Source organism: Takifugu flavidus, chromosome 5 (assembly GCF_003711565.1).
Source record: "Takifugu flavidus isolate HTHZ2018 chromosome 5, ASM371156v2, whole genome shotgun sequence".
NCBI classification, from domain to species: domain Eukaryota; kingdom Metazoa; phylum Chordata; class Actinopteri; order Tetraodontiformes; family Tetraodontidae; genus Takifugu; species Takifugu flavidus.
This window is the reverse complement of record NC_079524.1, coordinates 5,035,313-5,051,668: the sequence shown is the minus strand read 5'-3', so window position 1 is coordinate 5,051,668 and position 16,356 is coordinate 5,035,313. Positions and strand designations below refer to the sequence as shown.

The 16,356-nt window shown below is 44.5% G+C and overlaps 1 protein-coding gene across 1 annotated transcript; it reads left to right on the top strand.

The window, feature by feature from the left end:
- Positions 1 to 3,803: 3,803 nt before the first annotated feature.
- jak2b (Janus kinase 2b) lies at positions 3,804 to 15,282 on the top strand. The gene is made up of 25 exons (XM_057033533.1): positions 3,804 to 4,276; positions 4,772 to 4,833; positions 6,216 to 6,452; positions 6,918 to 7,041; positions 7,126 to 7,243; positions 8,245 to 8,390; positions 8,475 to 8,766; positions 8,875 to 8,994; positions 9,149 to 9,306; positions 9,793 to 9,904; positions 9,985 to 10,171; positions 10,464 to 10,588; positions 10,677 to 10,811; positions 11,163 to 11,250; positions 11,740 to 11,867; positions 11,942 to 12,080; positions 12,159 to 12,310; positions 12,503 to 12,653; positions 12,951 to 13,087; positions 13,229 to 13,418; positions 13,565 to 13,689; positions 13,768 to 13,940; positions 14,021 to 14,138; positions 14,281 to 14,394; positions 14,597 to 15,282. The coding sequence occupies exons 2-25, from the start codon at positions 4,815 to 4,817 to the stop codon at positions 14,702 to 14,704; spliced, it is 3,396 nt and encodes a 1,131-aa protein (XP_056889513.1). The 5' UTR covers positions 3,804 to 4,276; positions 4,772 to 4,814; the 3' UTR covers positions 14,705 to 15,282.
- The last annotated feature ends 1,074 nt before the right edge of the window (positions 15,283 to 16,356 follow it).

The window sequence follows — 16,356 nt, the reverse complement described above, 5'->3', positions numbered from 1 at the left end:
CTCGCTAAAACTCATTACTGAGCTGTTTTACACATGTAGCACTTAAGAAACACAAACCCTGGCTCACAAGCAAGATGGCCACCCAGTGGAAATGAAGTAGCCGCTTTTTGGGTTCCATGAGCCCCGCAGGGACGTTCAAACCTCTGTTATGGATCCTTTCGTCACGTCATCAGAGGCAACAGTTGCCTGTGGCAACAAACTAGCGAGAATAAAGCTAAAATTGGAGCGTAAGCTAAGACATTTCTAGACTGCTGATGACTTTCTCTCCACCTGCTCAAGGTTTTCTTCCAACTAAAAGGAAGTTTCTCCTGCCACCGTTGCTTTTAAAATGATCAGATGTTTTGATTGAAACAAAGGCTTTAAGGATCAAGCTGAATAGAACTGAAGGTATAAGCACCTGCATCACTGCCAACACTTCAATATAAAGATTCTTCAGCTCAAACCACTTTAAATACTTTTTAGACATTTTTACATTTAGTTACCCTCATTGATCGTGGCAATGCTACAACATCGGTTATAATGGATCTGTTAATTTCCTGGTTAAAACCACAGTGTTCTTGCTAGAGTTGAGATCATATAAGCACTGGGGAACAAAATAAAAAGTACAATGAAGTAAAAAAGGAAGAAAATAGAGCAGGGAGAGCGTGAACGAGCAAGCAATTGTCTGTGGCCAATTAGCAACTAAGCTAACAAGATCAATAAATAGATGGATAGACTTCTATTGAGGGTTTTATTTTGGTATTATTATTGTTTGTTTGTTTCATTACCACTGAATTTCCACACGCTATCAATGGACAGATCCGGAGTCTTTATGAAAAGATAAACTGTTTCTCAGCGCTGGCGCTGGTTTTTGGAGTGAGGGTAGACGCCTCGTTCCATCAGCGCAGGCAGATGGGAGCAGAGAAGGATGCTGCCGGGGAGACGCGAGAGGAAGTCGGGGGGGAGTGGAAGATGAGATGAGGAGGGACGGAAGCAAAGACGGGCATGAGGAGGAGTGAAGGAGAGCCGTGTGCGAACGCCCCATGTGTGATGAAGGAGCAGAGGATGAGAAATGCTAAGAAAGGTGGAGAATGAAGGGTGGAGATAGAGGAAATAAATATGCATGAGTTCCACACAGCCTCCCACCGCTGGCAACCCTCATAACTCTGACCTCAATCTACAGATTTGCATATTAATTGTTGGATTTTGACACACGATTAATGAAGGAGTGACAAACTGTGCATGAACAGGTGTCTCAAAGTCTTTTCTGCTGCTGGTTTCTTTGCCGTTTTCTGCACTCTGGACAGATTCTGGCGCTTGTTTCTTGTTTCAAACAGTTCAAAGTCGCTTGGTTTTTTTCTTTGTCAGCACCCTCGAGCAGGTTCTGGCGCCGCTTCAGGCGAACACACGTAGTGTCAGACCGCACGCCCGATTTGGCTCATGTCACCTATCGACAGCTCAGCGGACGCTTTCCCAAGTCCAGATTTCTTGCTGCAGGACACGTTCTGGCAGCGGGCATGTGTGTATCGTGTCAGCGCACGGCCACACGGTAACGTGCAAACACACACTAATGTGGAATCTAGTGGGGCAGATGTGGTGTGAACATATAAATGACAGACATACGGATGAGAGTAACCAGGCAACAAGTTCCTGTTTTTCTTCTGAGTCAGTTCTGATTATAAATGACTACTTCACCGCACTCGAAAGCCAATGTTTCTGCACTTTTCTCTCACTGTTTCCGTGAACATAATGATTCTAATTTAATGTAAATGGTGTCACATTCAGATGTAGAGGAGGCTCTCCGCCCCTTCTTGACTTTGGTTCCCAGTTCTGGCTTCTTCCCACAAAACGTCGCAGTGACAGAAGTGTGACAAAAGGAAAAACCTGTGAGGAAAAGAGGCAGATGTAATCTCATCTCTTTGTCTGGATGTAAACAAACTGTCAGCACGTACGTTATTTTTAACATCGAGTTCATTAAAACCAGACAGCAGATAGACAGAGTCCAACATTTTGTAGTGTATCATAACTTTCATATGCTTCTTGTTCACCTGGGATTGATGTAGAGGTTTGATATTCACCTCCACGACTGCGAGAATATTGCTCCTTCGTGCTTCTGCAGTTAACCAGACCAGACAGGCAGTTATGGAAAAAATAAATCCTTGAATATTTCTGAAGTCTCTCCTGTATTCGCCATGTGGAGTAAACAGGTGCAGCGGCTGACTCGCAGCTTTAGATACGAACACTCGTAGATGATTAGTGCAAAGTAGAATAATGATAAAAGCTTGATGTTCTGTGATGTAACTGTCCCTAAATTAAAATTATTAAACAGTTATGGAAAAATTTAATTTGTTCTATGCCATCTGAGATTTGCAGTCTTTATTTGTACCACTACAATATTCAAAGTGTTCAATACTGGACCTTTAAGAACCACTTTAAGAACATCTGAGAGACCTGACAATTAAATGAAAAATCCATTCTAAAAGTTAGTTAACCAACCCAGATGACATGACTTTTATAAGTCATGTCATCATAAGTAAAATCTGTTTATTTATAAGTGAAATCTGCGGCAGTTTCGGAGAACTATTTTTGATTAAAAGCAAGGGATGACAGAAGATTTATGAGCAATCCTAGAGAGAGAAGGATAATACTGTCAGGAAGATAAGGAAAAATGTGAAAGGTGTATATGAAAAATAGCAAGATTACTACTCACATGATAAACATCACTCAATTATGATTGGTTGGCAGATAGGTCACAAAGGCACTGTTATAATCGTGCTCCGTAGTTTCAGATTTATGCGGGTGTGGATGTGACATTTATGTTTCTATCTCTGTGAGGACCTTTATTTTTATTCGTGCAACGCAGTTGTCCACATTTTTGGCCAAAGTTGTTAAAAGAATATTTTTGTGATCTACCATCTTTACAGTGGCAGTGGAGGCTTATCACCGACAGGTGGCAGCATAGAGCCAATAAATATCTGCGCGTGTGACTGGGACTTGTGTACCTTTAGCCCCATCTAGTGGTGAGTGTTGGTATTTGACGCGCCTTACTTAACCTTTACACAAACATGAAACTGGACAGGTAAGCGTATCGGTGCACGTATAAAAGGTGTGCACTCTATTTTAGTAATTCAAAAAAACTTTTCTCACCCTAAACTAAAAGGCAAATAAGATAATGTTTGCTGGAGTTTCGATAACAGAAATGTCTAATCTTAACTCTACAAAAGACAGCTCTTCCAGTCCCAGTAAGCAGAACCTGCAGGCCATCTGCAGAACCACCCTTGTTGTCTCTCTTCTCATTCTCACTTTCTCATTTATTCCATCACCTTTCCTGGCGTTGCTACTCTTCGCCTCATTTGTCTCCCCTGCTCCCATAGTTAATGTTTACTCCGAGCATATGGTCAGCAGATAAACTGGCTTCAAACTAATCAAACACCTGTACCATACTCAAAAAATATTAACGTATTGATTTAAAATCATGAACAGGATTCAGTATCCTGACGCTGTTGCCTTCACGGCCATCGTAATTTGGGCTTCCCCAATTCAAAGTTCCTTACGGGTTCATTCATAACCGAACAAATCACATTAAATCTTTAGTCATAAAATAACCACTGTACAAAAGCACTTCTGCTCACAATTCTTTACACTTCTTTACAATTACACCATCGCTCATTTTGGCCTTCAGATATTAATGCATATTAGACCTTATGTATAGGCAATTGTTTTGGGAACTCATCAAGCTTTGGCTGTGCCTTCGGTTTTTAATATCTTTGCCATTGGTAGGTCTGGGTTCAGGTTGTGTTATTTTTGGAAGGTACCTGAAGGCATCATTAGCATGGTGGGAGAGGCTGGTTTGTTGATTATCAGTCTATCGAGGTTTAACAGCGCTAGTTCGGCAGACTCGACTCAAAGCTCTTCGTTTGACGAACTGTCTACAATGTGATTCGGTTGCCTCGTAATGAGATGATCGTTTCTGTTGCGGATCAGTCCATTGCGGAAAATGACGTGGTTTCATTTAGCCTTAGCTGAAGTTACAAGGTTGACAAGATAAGAGAGGTATGGCTGGGTTAGCTGCAGCTAGCTCTTAAGGCAGCTTAACCAGCAGAATGCAGCATGGAAAAAAGAAGCATTCCGACATGGTTGGACGATAAAGTACATTTGTATTGACTCGGACGTTTGTCTTATTGTCCAACTTAACGATAGCACGAATCGGGCAGGGTGTAGCTGTCAGATTCTCGACCGTCCTGGCTAAAGAGGTAGCCTAGGAAGCTAGCTGTCTGCTCGACTGGCTCCTACCGAAGTAAGTATCTATTGACGGCTTCGTGCTGCTGGTGCACAAACGCAAACTTTCAGCTTCGGAAGTTGAGTTGTTTTGTATTTTGTGGCGGCGGATTCACGAATCCATACATGGGACTCGCCATACTGCCATGTTCCGCTAAAGTTGGAGCTCATGTGAAGCTAACGGGAGCATGAAGCACCAGGGCCCGTTCAAAAGTTGACGTTTGTGCCTCGGACTTGATGCAAAGCTTAACTTGGAATGCGCTCCTTGACACCATCAGCTGCAGATGGACGCTGAATTCGGCCATAGAATTGCCTCTCCCCGTGTATTTTGGTAGTTTGGTCCTCATTGACTCGCCAGTGCTTGCAGCTGATGTCGATTATGTGAACAGTGCAGTTGCATAACCTTGTTTTATTTTATGTTTTGCTAGAGAAATGAGGTAAATTTAGACCTTAATAGGAAGCTTCACGTGTAAAGTCCTCGCCTAAATTGAATTACCCATCCTTTTTATCACAGAACTGCATCCAGTGATATCATTTGTGCCATCGTCATAAGAGTCATGGAGACAAATGGAGAAGGTTTGTGATAATATTGACTCACCCTTGCCAGTGGTTCACATCTGGATTTTCTAAGGTTCGGCCGGGGCTGATGTCAGTCACCTCTTTTATCAGCTGGGTACTGTTATCCTTCACTTTTCTGTGCCAGATATTAATTTGATAGGGAATTTCAGTGTTACTGTGGGACCCGACATGAGATATTGGATCAGTACAAATGTAGGACGCGTGATGGTTTATATGTGCATGTGCATGCGAATGGGACCCACATTAGGGGCACGTTCTCGGGTAAAGTTGGTGAAGTCGGTGGAACGTTGTGGCGTGAAGACACAGCAGCTGTTTGGATGTAGGAGTACAGGGACCAGACGGCACAGATTGATCGGGTTTTGCAATTACGGTAGTTTTGTTCCTCCTTCTGCTGGATTTCCCTCATTTCTTCTGGGAAAAGTCACCGACTCATTACAAATCATCGTCAGCCGAATGTGTTGCCGCAATCCTGACGATGATGATGATGCTACCATATAACTGTTTTTCTTTTAATACGCTGAAAATTGATTTCTTTAACAATAATAGAATTAGCAACACTGCTAGCCATATGCAATTTCTCAAAATCAGTTTATCCTTTAAACTTTTTGCCTGCAGGTTTGGATCCATTGAGACAAACTGTATTTGGCTGCAGCGTTTTGAGTTCTTGCAGGACAAATCATTGATATTTCTGCTGCTGGTGGGTTAAGGAAAGACAAACAGTAAAATCACTGGTCCTGTGCGCACTCAATTGATTTGCTGCACCGTTATTAAATTTACCAAAGACCTTTTTCAGAATCATCTATTTCATCCACCCAATTTAATAATCATCACACTTTGAACATATGGTGGTTCCTTTAAAACTAATCATGTGTCTGGACGTGCTTGTGTGGTTGGAAAGCATCAGAACAGTGGCTGAGACTGACAGAGACGCAGCAGCGCTGTGGTAGTGCCTCGGGGGTTGTTTTTTCAAACGATCACGGCAGAATCTTTGTACGTTGGACACGGGGGAAGTCTCAGTTCTATAATCCAGTGCGTTGGTTTGTTAGATGAGAGATGTTCCGGTCTAATTCATGTCAGACGCGCTCTGTATCTCAGCAGGATCACAATGGGAATTTCAATGCAGCCTGAACCAAGTTACGTTTTGTTTTAAGCCCAAACCTGTATTATAGACTCTCTTCTTTAAATGACCGTTCCAGATTTAACGACCTCCGTCCAGACTGTCATTTCTCTGCGTCGCAGCTTTATGTAATATTTGAGTCAGATAACAGTTTATGCAACTATTGCATAAACGGTTCTTTCAGCCGAAGATGATGCATCACACTTTAGTTCAAGAACCATAAAACATGTTTACTAACCGCTCGCTTTTAATCGATTTAAAGGCTGCGTTGCATTGATGGCCTCTGTGGCAGCCATGGAAACTCTGGCTGACACGTGCCCTGCGGTGCACCAAAACGGAACTGCCCAGCGGGACTCTCAGGAGGCCGGGCCGACTGCCGGCGTGCTGAGGCTTCACTTCTACCCCAGCGGCCACGGAGCGACAGATTCCAGCTTCCTCAGCTACCCACCTGGGAACTACGTTGCCGAGGAGCTGTGCATAGACGCGGCCAAGGCGTGCAGTGAGTACTGAAGCCGTGCGGGCCCTCATCGTGCACTCCCATTCATGTTTGTTTTGCTTTAGCTCAGGGCAGAGGTCTTCAGATAAAGGAATCAAGAGGCTCCTGTGAAATTTACCATGGAAAAAAACAATTTTTCCAGACATTTTGGCACTTTTTTAATACGTGGTACTTATTTTCTTGAACCTTAAGTATGTGTTGCAAGTGTAAGACAAAGCAGGACCTTGTGAGGAGGAGGCGGGGGTGTGATCTGGCATGCATATTGTTGGAAACTTCTGTCAAGTGTTTGATGGTAAACCAAACACGGCTGACATTTTAGGGAATCTTAATCCACCTTTTGCTCACCTATGTGGGTGGTGGAAACGCCGCACCTACACGAATCCGATTCAGCCTTTCCTCCACGTGAAACGAGATGTTGCTCCCAGCATTTGTGTCAAATCTAACGGGCTGTTTCTGTGTTTGCTCCAGGTATCTCGCCACTGTATTTCAGTCTTTTCGGTCTTTTCCGAGAGCGAGACTGCTTATGGTTTTCACCCAATCATACATTCCAGCTCGATGAATTGGCTTCAGAAGACGTGTTTTTCAGAATAAGGTAGCATCTTTGCTCTCTGTTAGCAGCTTTGTTTTCCAGATAATAGTTTAATGTATTTTTGTCTTTGTTGTTGCTTTAAATCAGGTACTATTTCCCGAGGTGGTACAGCGGGGGGGCATCCCGAGCATATCGATATGGGGTGGCCAAGGGGTCCGAGAGCCCTGTTTTTGATGACTACGTAATGTCATACCTTTTCTCTCAGGTGAGAACTTTGATTTAAAGATATATTTTTCCCCTTAAATGGTTCCCACATCCGTTTGTGAGGTTCTGTAAATATTGGACAATGTAAATGACATTTATCTATGCACTTTGATTGCATAAATAAAACAAGTTAGATAAATTCTGTTTATTTTTCTGGTACATTTTTAGTTTTACTGGCATTTTTATTTTACTTGCTCAACCTTGATGTGCTTTTTTTCCCCACTTGGAAAGGCAAAAAGCACAAACAGGGCACAGGGGGTGTGTCTGATGGGTGAAACAAGGTAACAGCAGAGCGTAACATGCGTTCAGCTGAACTTGGTTTGAACTTTAGGATTATGAGGGTTTATGCTCATGGAAAGCTGTGCACATGGCTCAGGAACAGCTATAATTGCGAGTGGCCATGTGGTAGCGGGTGGCGTGGAGATGAGGTCCCTGTTTCTCTGCCACCGTGTTGCCGTTCCAGACCGGCATTCATCGCATCTGTACGAAGGGTGTTATGAGTTTCAAACACACTCTTGCTAGCTTGTCAGGGATATTACTTGCTGTTTGTGTCAAAGTCTGGTCCCAATCAAACATTCCATAAAAAGCACCAGGCTTTGAAACCAATTTGATGAAGTTTGCCAGTCCATTTCCAGCATCCCATGATCTGCGCAGCCCAAAAGAATCTTCCTCTAACACAGGCTTGCGTAATGGGCAGCTATTGGCCTGGGTAAGGTCGGGTATTAGAGCACTAGTGGCGACTAACCAGCAAAAATGATGGTGACGTCACACATGTCCTCTCTTGAACCTGGATGGGCCGATTGGCCACGTCTCCATTCTAGCTGCTGTCGGACCAGGTTTCTATGAGCGAACCGGATTAAATACGAGAGAATAGGAACGTCAGGAGGTGAAGGGCGCAATTTTTGTGTAAATTCATCGTTTCATTTGTTGATTGTACTTCTTTGGTCCTACCTTGGGTTTTGACCCCGTTTGTGGATTCTGCTCTTTCTCTTTTTCATGCAGTGGAGGAACGACTTTGTCAACGGCTTAGTGAAGATTCCCAGTTCTCATGAATCTCAGGAAGAATGTCTCGGTATGGCTGTGCTGGACATGACCCAGACAGCCAAGGAGAGTCAGCTGTCACCTCTGGATATCTACCACACTATGAGGTATTCATGTAACACGTCTTTGTTAAAACCCTGGAAACTGCACGTTCTGATTTCTGGAAATGTTTTTGATCTGCTTATTTACAGCTATAAGTCTTTCTTGCCAAAAGAGATGAGAGCTCAGATTCAGGACTGCAACTTTTTGACACGCAAGCGGATCCGCTTCCGTTTCAAGCGCTTCATCCAGCAGTTCAGTCAGTGTCGGACCACAGTGCGCGACCTCAAACTCAAGTACCTCATCAGCATGGAGTCCTTGGAGAAGGCCTTCTACACCGAGACCTTCCAGGTCAGGGAACAGTCCAAAGGCCAGCTCATCGTACTGGTCGCAGCCGACAGCGGCATCCAGTGGTGTCGAGAGAAATTAAAAGATTCAGATGAGGTTGGTAACGTTTTTTTTTGGGGGGGGGTGTTGCCTTTACTTTCTTTGGTCCCTTCTGGGAGACGCCACTGTGGATGATGGGGGTTCTTTTATCTCCTGCCTGTTCAGGAGCTGCAGAGCTTCTGTGATTTCCCTGATGTCACTGACATCAGCATCAAACAGGCCAGCAAAGAGGGAGCTACAGAGAGCCGAGTGGTCACCATCAACAAACAAGACGGCAAGAACGTGGTAATTGAAGAACTCTCCTTGTTACCACGGCAGCAGTTTAAAAAGAAGGAACAGCCCAGTTATGATACATAGTAGAAAAATCTGGTGCAGGCATTTTGGCCTCTTTAAATGGATGTAATTAAGAACCTTTCTGGATACTTGTCTTCACTCTCAGGAGCTGGAGTTCCCCAGCCTCTCTGAAGCGCTCTCCTTCGTGTCCCTCATTGATGGCTATTATCGGCTGACCACAGATGCTCACCACTATCTCTGTAAAGAAGTGGCTCCTCCGAGGCTCGTGGAGGCCATCACGTCTCATTGCCACGGCCCCATTTCGTAAGTGGAGGAATGCGTTTTTTTCCGTCTATGTTCGGTTTGTGTCGTAATAACAGGCTCCATTTTGCTAAATCAGCTGTGATTTCACTGCCTCACCTGTCTGATGCATCTTCTTTGAAAACGAGAGAAACCCGTTTACGTCGAACCATTTTTAAATCCTCCTTCAGCCTTTGAAACGGTGTTTGTGTGTTTGCCTCAACGGTTAATACAAAACCTTTTAAATAGAGTAGAATGGACCATTTTAATCCATTTGGGAGGTTCCCTCAGGGAAACTGCTGTTGCAATTACACACACAGCACTAATAACCTTAAGCAGAAATAGACTGGAAAATAGGAAAGAAAAAGAAATAAACACCCTGAGAGCTGTAGAAAAATATAAAATAATCTAAAGGACTGGAAATACAAATATATTTAAATATGTAGATATGCACATGGTTATGGTTATTGCACAGAATGACTGAATGAATGTTTGTTCTTTGTTCTGCAGGCTGGAGTTTGCAATCAATCGACTTCAGAAGTGCGGAAACAAGCAGGGGTTGTTTATTTTGCGGTGTAGCCCTAAAGACTTCAATAAGTATTTCCTGACGTTTCCTGTGGAGGTAGGTAGCATTTGGCTGTTGCTAACTGGCTATTCAAGCATCTCTTTCTTCATGTCAAACCTCCTCTTTGTGCGTTACAGGTGTATGACGTTGTAGAATTCAAGCATTGCCAGATAACCAGGACTGACGGCGGGAAGTTTAATCTCAGTGGAACCAAAAGAAACTTCAGCAGCCTGCACGAGCTCCTCGGCTGTTACCAAAATGAAACCGTTCGCTCCGACAGTGTTGTTTTTCAGTTCAGCAAGTGCTGTCCTCCTAAAGCCAAAGGTAACGTCCGTTGGATTTACCCTTGATTGGTTTTTTGGTAGCTTCTTCTTTTTATCTGGTCTTCAAATAAAGTCAGTGCTCACGCCAGTGATTGGGACACAGAGGGACAAAATATTTGTGGCTTGGTTACAACATGACCAACAAGTGTGGGACAACTGTCTCTGCTGTCGAAACAGGAACAGGGCTAAGATAGGAAAATGACTCTCACAGATTCACTTCCACATTAAGGGGCCCTAGAACCAGTCAGAACTGCATACCTTAGTAGTTCTTACGCGACCCTCTCCCTCCCCAGAAAGGTCTTGCCTCCTTGTATGCAGGAGCAACAAGGGCCCCGACGTGCCTCTGTCGCCATCAACCAACAGACACAACATCAGTCAGATGGTGTTTCACAAAATCAGGAAAGAAGATCTTGAATTTGTAAGCGTTTCTCTCACAATTCTCATGAATCAAAGTGCAGCGCCGAGTGTTTAGGGTCTAGAAACGCTGACTGTGGCCTCGCTTTCAGAATGAAAGCTTGGGTCAAGGGACTTTTACCAAAATCTTCAAAGGGATCCGGAAAGAGCTGGGAGATTACGGCCTCATGCATCAGACCGAAGTAGTCATGAAGGTCCTTGACCAGGCCCACCGGAACTACTCAGAGGTCAGTGGTCGAAGTGTGACGCCCTTCTATACCTCCACAACTCGCTTCCTGCATCAAAAAAAGAATAGATTGCCTTGGTTGTGTTTTACGGACTGGAAGAGTTGCAGGAGATGTATAAGAATATCATATGATGTGCTATATATCATGAAAAGTCCTTTAATACTCTTAATAGCTTTAGCATTTCCCATATCTTTTACTTCTGCGGGCTTTTATTTATTTCTGAGAAAATTAAGTCTCTTTTTACGTCACAGACTGACGGAGATCCTTAAATATGAGCTGATAGAACCATGGTTGCCACCTGGTTTACCTCTGAAAGGACATAAGTGCAAACCTAACTGTCTTGTGTTTCAGTCTTTCTTCGAAGCTGCCAGCATGATGACACAGTTGTCCTATAAACACCTGATCCTTAACTATGGCGTCTGTGTCTGCGGAGAGGAAAGTAAGTCAATCGCTAATGTCAAGACGCTTCCCTGTGAGCTTCACAATTGGCGTAGTGGGTTATATATAGTGGGATTACTGTACCCTCCCCCACAATCACCTTCACCTTTCGTGCCATTTCGTGTCATGATTCTGATTCTCTTGCCAATGCAGCCATCTGTTAAGCCAGACCAGACACGCTGCATGTCCAAAACTGACACTCACTAATGACTGCGTGCAGGTAGATAATCCCACCGGCTGGACGGCCATCAACAGGCAGGAAATGTTTGTGACATACATGTAAGAAACACCAGAGGCTTTGGTGAAGGTGCCTCCATTGTAGGAATTTGAGAGGAAGACGACACAAGTGCAGTTTAAAGCCAAATGGAGCCAAGGCTGGGGAAATGATTATAAATGGGCATAAAATTAGAATGTTTTTGATTTTATTCTTACGTATGATGGAATTAAGCCTACATTTGACACGTTGGGCTAAATCTTTTTATTATTTCAGATATAATGGTGCAGGAGTTTGTAAAATTTGGCTCCCTGGACACCTACCTGAAGAAGAACAAGAACTCTGTAAACATCCTTTGGAAGCTGGAGGTGGCTAAGCAGCTCGCTCAGGCCATGAACTTCCTGGTAGGGACCTATATTCGCCAGTTTCAGGAAGTCACTTTTAATATATACAAATGTTTTGTTTCGATGTTCCACAGGAGGAGAAGCATCTTGTCCATGGCAACGTGTGTGCTAAAAACGTTCTCCTGATCAGAGAGGATGACTGGAAGGCTGGAAACCCTCCCTTCATCAAACTGAGCGACCCTGGCATCAGCATTACTGTCCTGCCCAAAGAGAGTGAGTGCGAGTTCCACCCAAAGTGCAGTTCTCTATTCCTCTTTCAAACCAACTGGGGTTTATTTTTTTTGTTACCAGTCCTGGTGGAGAGGATCCCCTGGGTACCTCCTGAGTGTCTCACTGATCCTGCCAACCTGAGCCTGGCAGCAGACAAATGGAGCTTTGGCACGACACTTTGGGAGATCTGCAGTGGTGGAGAGAAGCCTTTAGCATCACTGGACAACACTAAGGTAGGGCTGCTGTATTTATTATTAACACAATCAGCATTGAGGCTGTTATTTAGCAGGTTGGTCGTTTAAAGTAGAAGAAAATTCCCTTTTTAAATATAAGTAGTGCTTTGACTGACATCTAACATGGGAGCGTTAAATGTTGATTGATTGAGCTCACCTCTCTGTACATTATGTCTTTACTAATTCTTACAGAAAATCCTCTTCTATGAGGACCAGTACCAGCTTCCAGCTCCAAAGTGGATCGAACTGGCAAATTTAATAACCAGCTGCATGGACTACGAACCGACATTCAGGCCCACGTTTCGTGCCGTTATCCGTGACCTCCACAGCCTCTTCACGCCAGGTTGGTTCAGGTGCTCAGTCCCCAATGTAGGGACCACCCACACATCAGACACCTTTATCAGGGTCTCCTCATGTCATTACCAGCTACCGTTTGGAATTATGCAAGGAAATCTGAGGATTCTTCAGAACTCTGATCCTTTGAAAGATGGCTAAACAAGTCATTGAACTTATTAATTGCATAGCAGATGAGATTTTAGGGACTGTTCCATTTTTTTAGGTGAATCTTCTCTCCATAAATGTGGATGTAATTAATTTCCTATCTGTGAAAGTGCCTGAATTTGTGCTTGTTTTTCCCCAGACTACGAACTGATTGTAGACAGCGACATCCTGCCAAACAGGACAGTGGGCGCGGGCTGGTCATCGGGAGGGTTCGATAGTCAGGAGCCGGCCCAGTTCGAGGAGAGACACCTCATATTCCTACAGCAGCTGGGCAAGGTACCAACGCAGCAAGGGAGCTTTTAATCTTTACTTTACTCATCCGGTTTGCATGAATATAGATCAGTTGTCCATATTGTTTATTTTTTCACTCAAAACACCAAAAGATGTTCTAAATGTGATGTCCGCCCTCTCTCAAAGGGGAACTTTGGCAGCGTGGAGATGTGCCGATACGATCCGCTTCAGGACAACACCGGCGAGGTCGTGGCCGTGAAGAAACTGCAGCACGGAACGGCGGAGCACATCCGAGACTTTGAGCGAGAAATCGAGATCCTGAAATCTCTGCAGCACGAGAACATCGTCAAGTACAAAGGCGTCTGCTACAGCGCAGGTACAGTTCACGTCCCGTCAACATTGTCAGTGTTTCCGGGAAGGTTGCCTGAGAAAAGCTGGAATTCTGGCAACTGCAGCCTCAGTTGCATTAACCGGAGCCTTAATAAAGCAAAAAAACTTCCATGAACATTTTCAACATCCCAGGTCGACGGAATCTGCGTCTCATAATGGAATATCTTCCCTTCGGAAGTCTGCGAGACTACCTCATGAAAAACAGGGAGAGGATCGACCATAAAAAGCTCGTGCATTACTCTTCCCAGATCTGCAAGGTACTTCCTTCGACCCAGTGTGTGAAGTTGTTTTTAAGAAGCACAGCGCCACATTTCCTCCCCTCTGTGTCCCGGCAGGGAATGGAGTACCTGTCCACCAAGCGCTACATTCACAGAGACCTGGCAACGCGGAATATTCTCGTGGAGAGCGAGTCGAGGGTGAAGATCGGAGATTTTGGCCTCACCAAAGTCCTGCCTCAAGATAAAGAGTACTACATGGTGAAGGAGCCGGGAGAGAGCCCCATATTCTGGTCAGAGCTTTTGGGTTTTTGGTATTTCTCCATCGCCCTTCGTGGCCACCTTTGCTCACCAGCGTGCACCATTGTTGCAGGTACGCGCCCGAGTCTTTGACTGAGAGCAAGTTCTCGGTGGCTTCGGACGTCTGGAGCTTTGGGGTGGTGCTCTATGAGCTCTTCACCCACAGCGACAGGAACAGCAGCCCTCCCACAGTACGTGCCAGCACACACCGGTGCACGGGCAGCGTCATTTCTAGCCCCCGAGCAGTCGACAAAACCCATTTTAACTGAGACTCTTGGTGTTTAACGAACAGTGCAGATCCTCTTCATGTCCACATTCACTCTGTTTTTCCAGGTCTTTATGTCCATGATGGGAAATGACAAGCAGGGACAGTTGATTGTTTATCACCTCATTGAACTCCTGAAGTCTGGCAGCCGGCTGCCTCCACCTCTGGGGTGTCCCACGGAGGTGAGGACAGCCACCATCTTTGTCGTCGTGCATGTGACTGTCTGGTGCTGACCAGGATTCAGTGCAGTTATTTTTAGCAGTTTGTAGAAGACAGCATCAGCGTATTCTAAACTGGGAAACAAACCTTTTAATGCTCTTCCTGTCTTGGTTTTAGTCAGAACAACGTGGGTGTTTGTGTTTCATGCCTTTTTCTTTCTTTCAGATGCACGAGATTATGGAGCAGTGCTGGGACAAGGATCCCTTCCTGCGTCCTTCTTTCAAGGAGCTCGCTCTGAGCATCGACCTGTTCAGGGAAAACAAGGAATTTTAGGCAGAGTCACCCGAAGTGCCGCGCTTGTCTTCATTGGAGTCACTTTAGCTGTTTGAGCTCACAGACTAAAGCCATCTCGCCCACCGCGTCAGGTGTTGGCGTGTTGCGCGCCCGCTTGTCAATTCAGTTGTATTTATATTGTGTATCTGAATCCAACAGCAGCATCACTTGTGATAATACACCTTACGTTCGCCGCAGACCAGCCCAAATGATGGAAAGGATCTCAGAAAAGGGCCCTGAAGTCAGTGTGTTATCTATCAGGGTGGGTTTGGGAGGGTGGAGAGAGCATTAGATTACTGACAGTATTAATATTAAGACTTGCAGATGAACTACTGCCAATGTGCCTTTAAGCAAGGCCCTGATCCCCTTTATCTTGTGAATTTACTGTGTTAAAGTGTTTGAAAGAAAGGGTGTTACTTTGCAATGTGATGTCCAGACAGATAGCTAGCAGGACTGGTTCTCGATGTGGACTGTTTCTGTGTACCTGTATATATCTACCATATATTTGTGTACATATCTCTAGAAGAAATTTCTAATTTTATAAAAACAAAATATAGTAAATTCTATATTTGCTGCCAGCAGGGTGTCATGGGAATGAACTTTATATAAAAAGTGATTTAAAAATCTGTTACTTTTGGTGGTGTGAAAAGTAAAGATCTGTTTCCTTCAACATCGTCAGTCTGTTTTGTTCCAACATCCCAGGAATATTTTGCCTGTATTTCTAGTGATAATATCGATCATCCTCGTTCATTTGGGAGCCGCTGCACGCTAAGCAGCCTCGTCCAGCCAGGCCCATAATCCAACTGTGTTTTCCATCCAGCAGCTTTCACCTGGAACCCCACTCTTTGAAAGCAGTCGCCTACCTGGAAGGAGCAAAATCCTGGCTGGATTACAGGCCTGCAGATGGGGTCGATGACCCCCGTGTCTGAAAATTTCACAACCTTTTGTTTATGTAAATGTTTTAATAGTAACATAAAATACCTTTTAAGGTGTCTTTTTTTTAAACCAAGAGTTGCTGCAGTGAGCTGCAGCCTCACGAAAGCAAAAGTTACGTCATTGGTTGGTTTTTTTTAAAACCTGTTGCTTGTTTTTTGTTCAGAAATTAGGGCTAACCACGAGTTTTCCCAACAGCCATCATTACAGGAGATGTTTGAAACTGATAAAGGGAGAATTTGTGGACTTCTGCAGCCCTCTGTATGTGGAATTCACTAAATATGAATCATTGCTGGCTCTTGTCTTTGTTCATTCATGAGTTTGCTTCTTGCACTGGCAGGGTTGTTGTGCTCTTTGGCCATGAATGCTGTTGAATGTGACTTCCTTCTCTGTGGTGATGGTGATCCTGGCTGTTAAGATAAGATTGAAAATGTTTTGCTTGGCCACTTTGTGCCTCGTGGGGGTGGGGGGGCAGCCCATCATGGGGGCCCTGGGGGTTTGGTTCCTTGTCCTTGCTCTAGGGTGGTGTGGTCCCTCCCTTGCTACCAGAGCACCTTCCATGTCTTGTCTGTGCTGTGTCTTGAACCAGGAACCTGCTGCTTCTTAGCCCAGTCCTTAACAGACTGAGCCACCACTGCCACCACCCTAATAAAAACAAACCTTTAAAGTCTCACTGATACGCTATCTGGAGGCTAGCTAATCCTTCATGCCTTATGAGC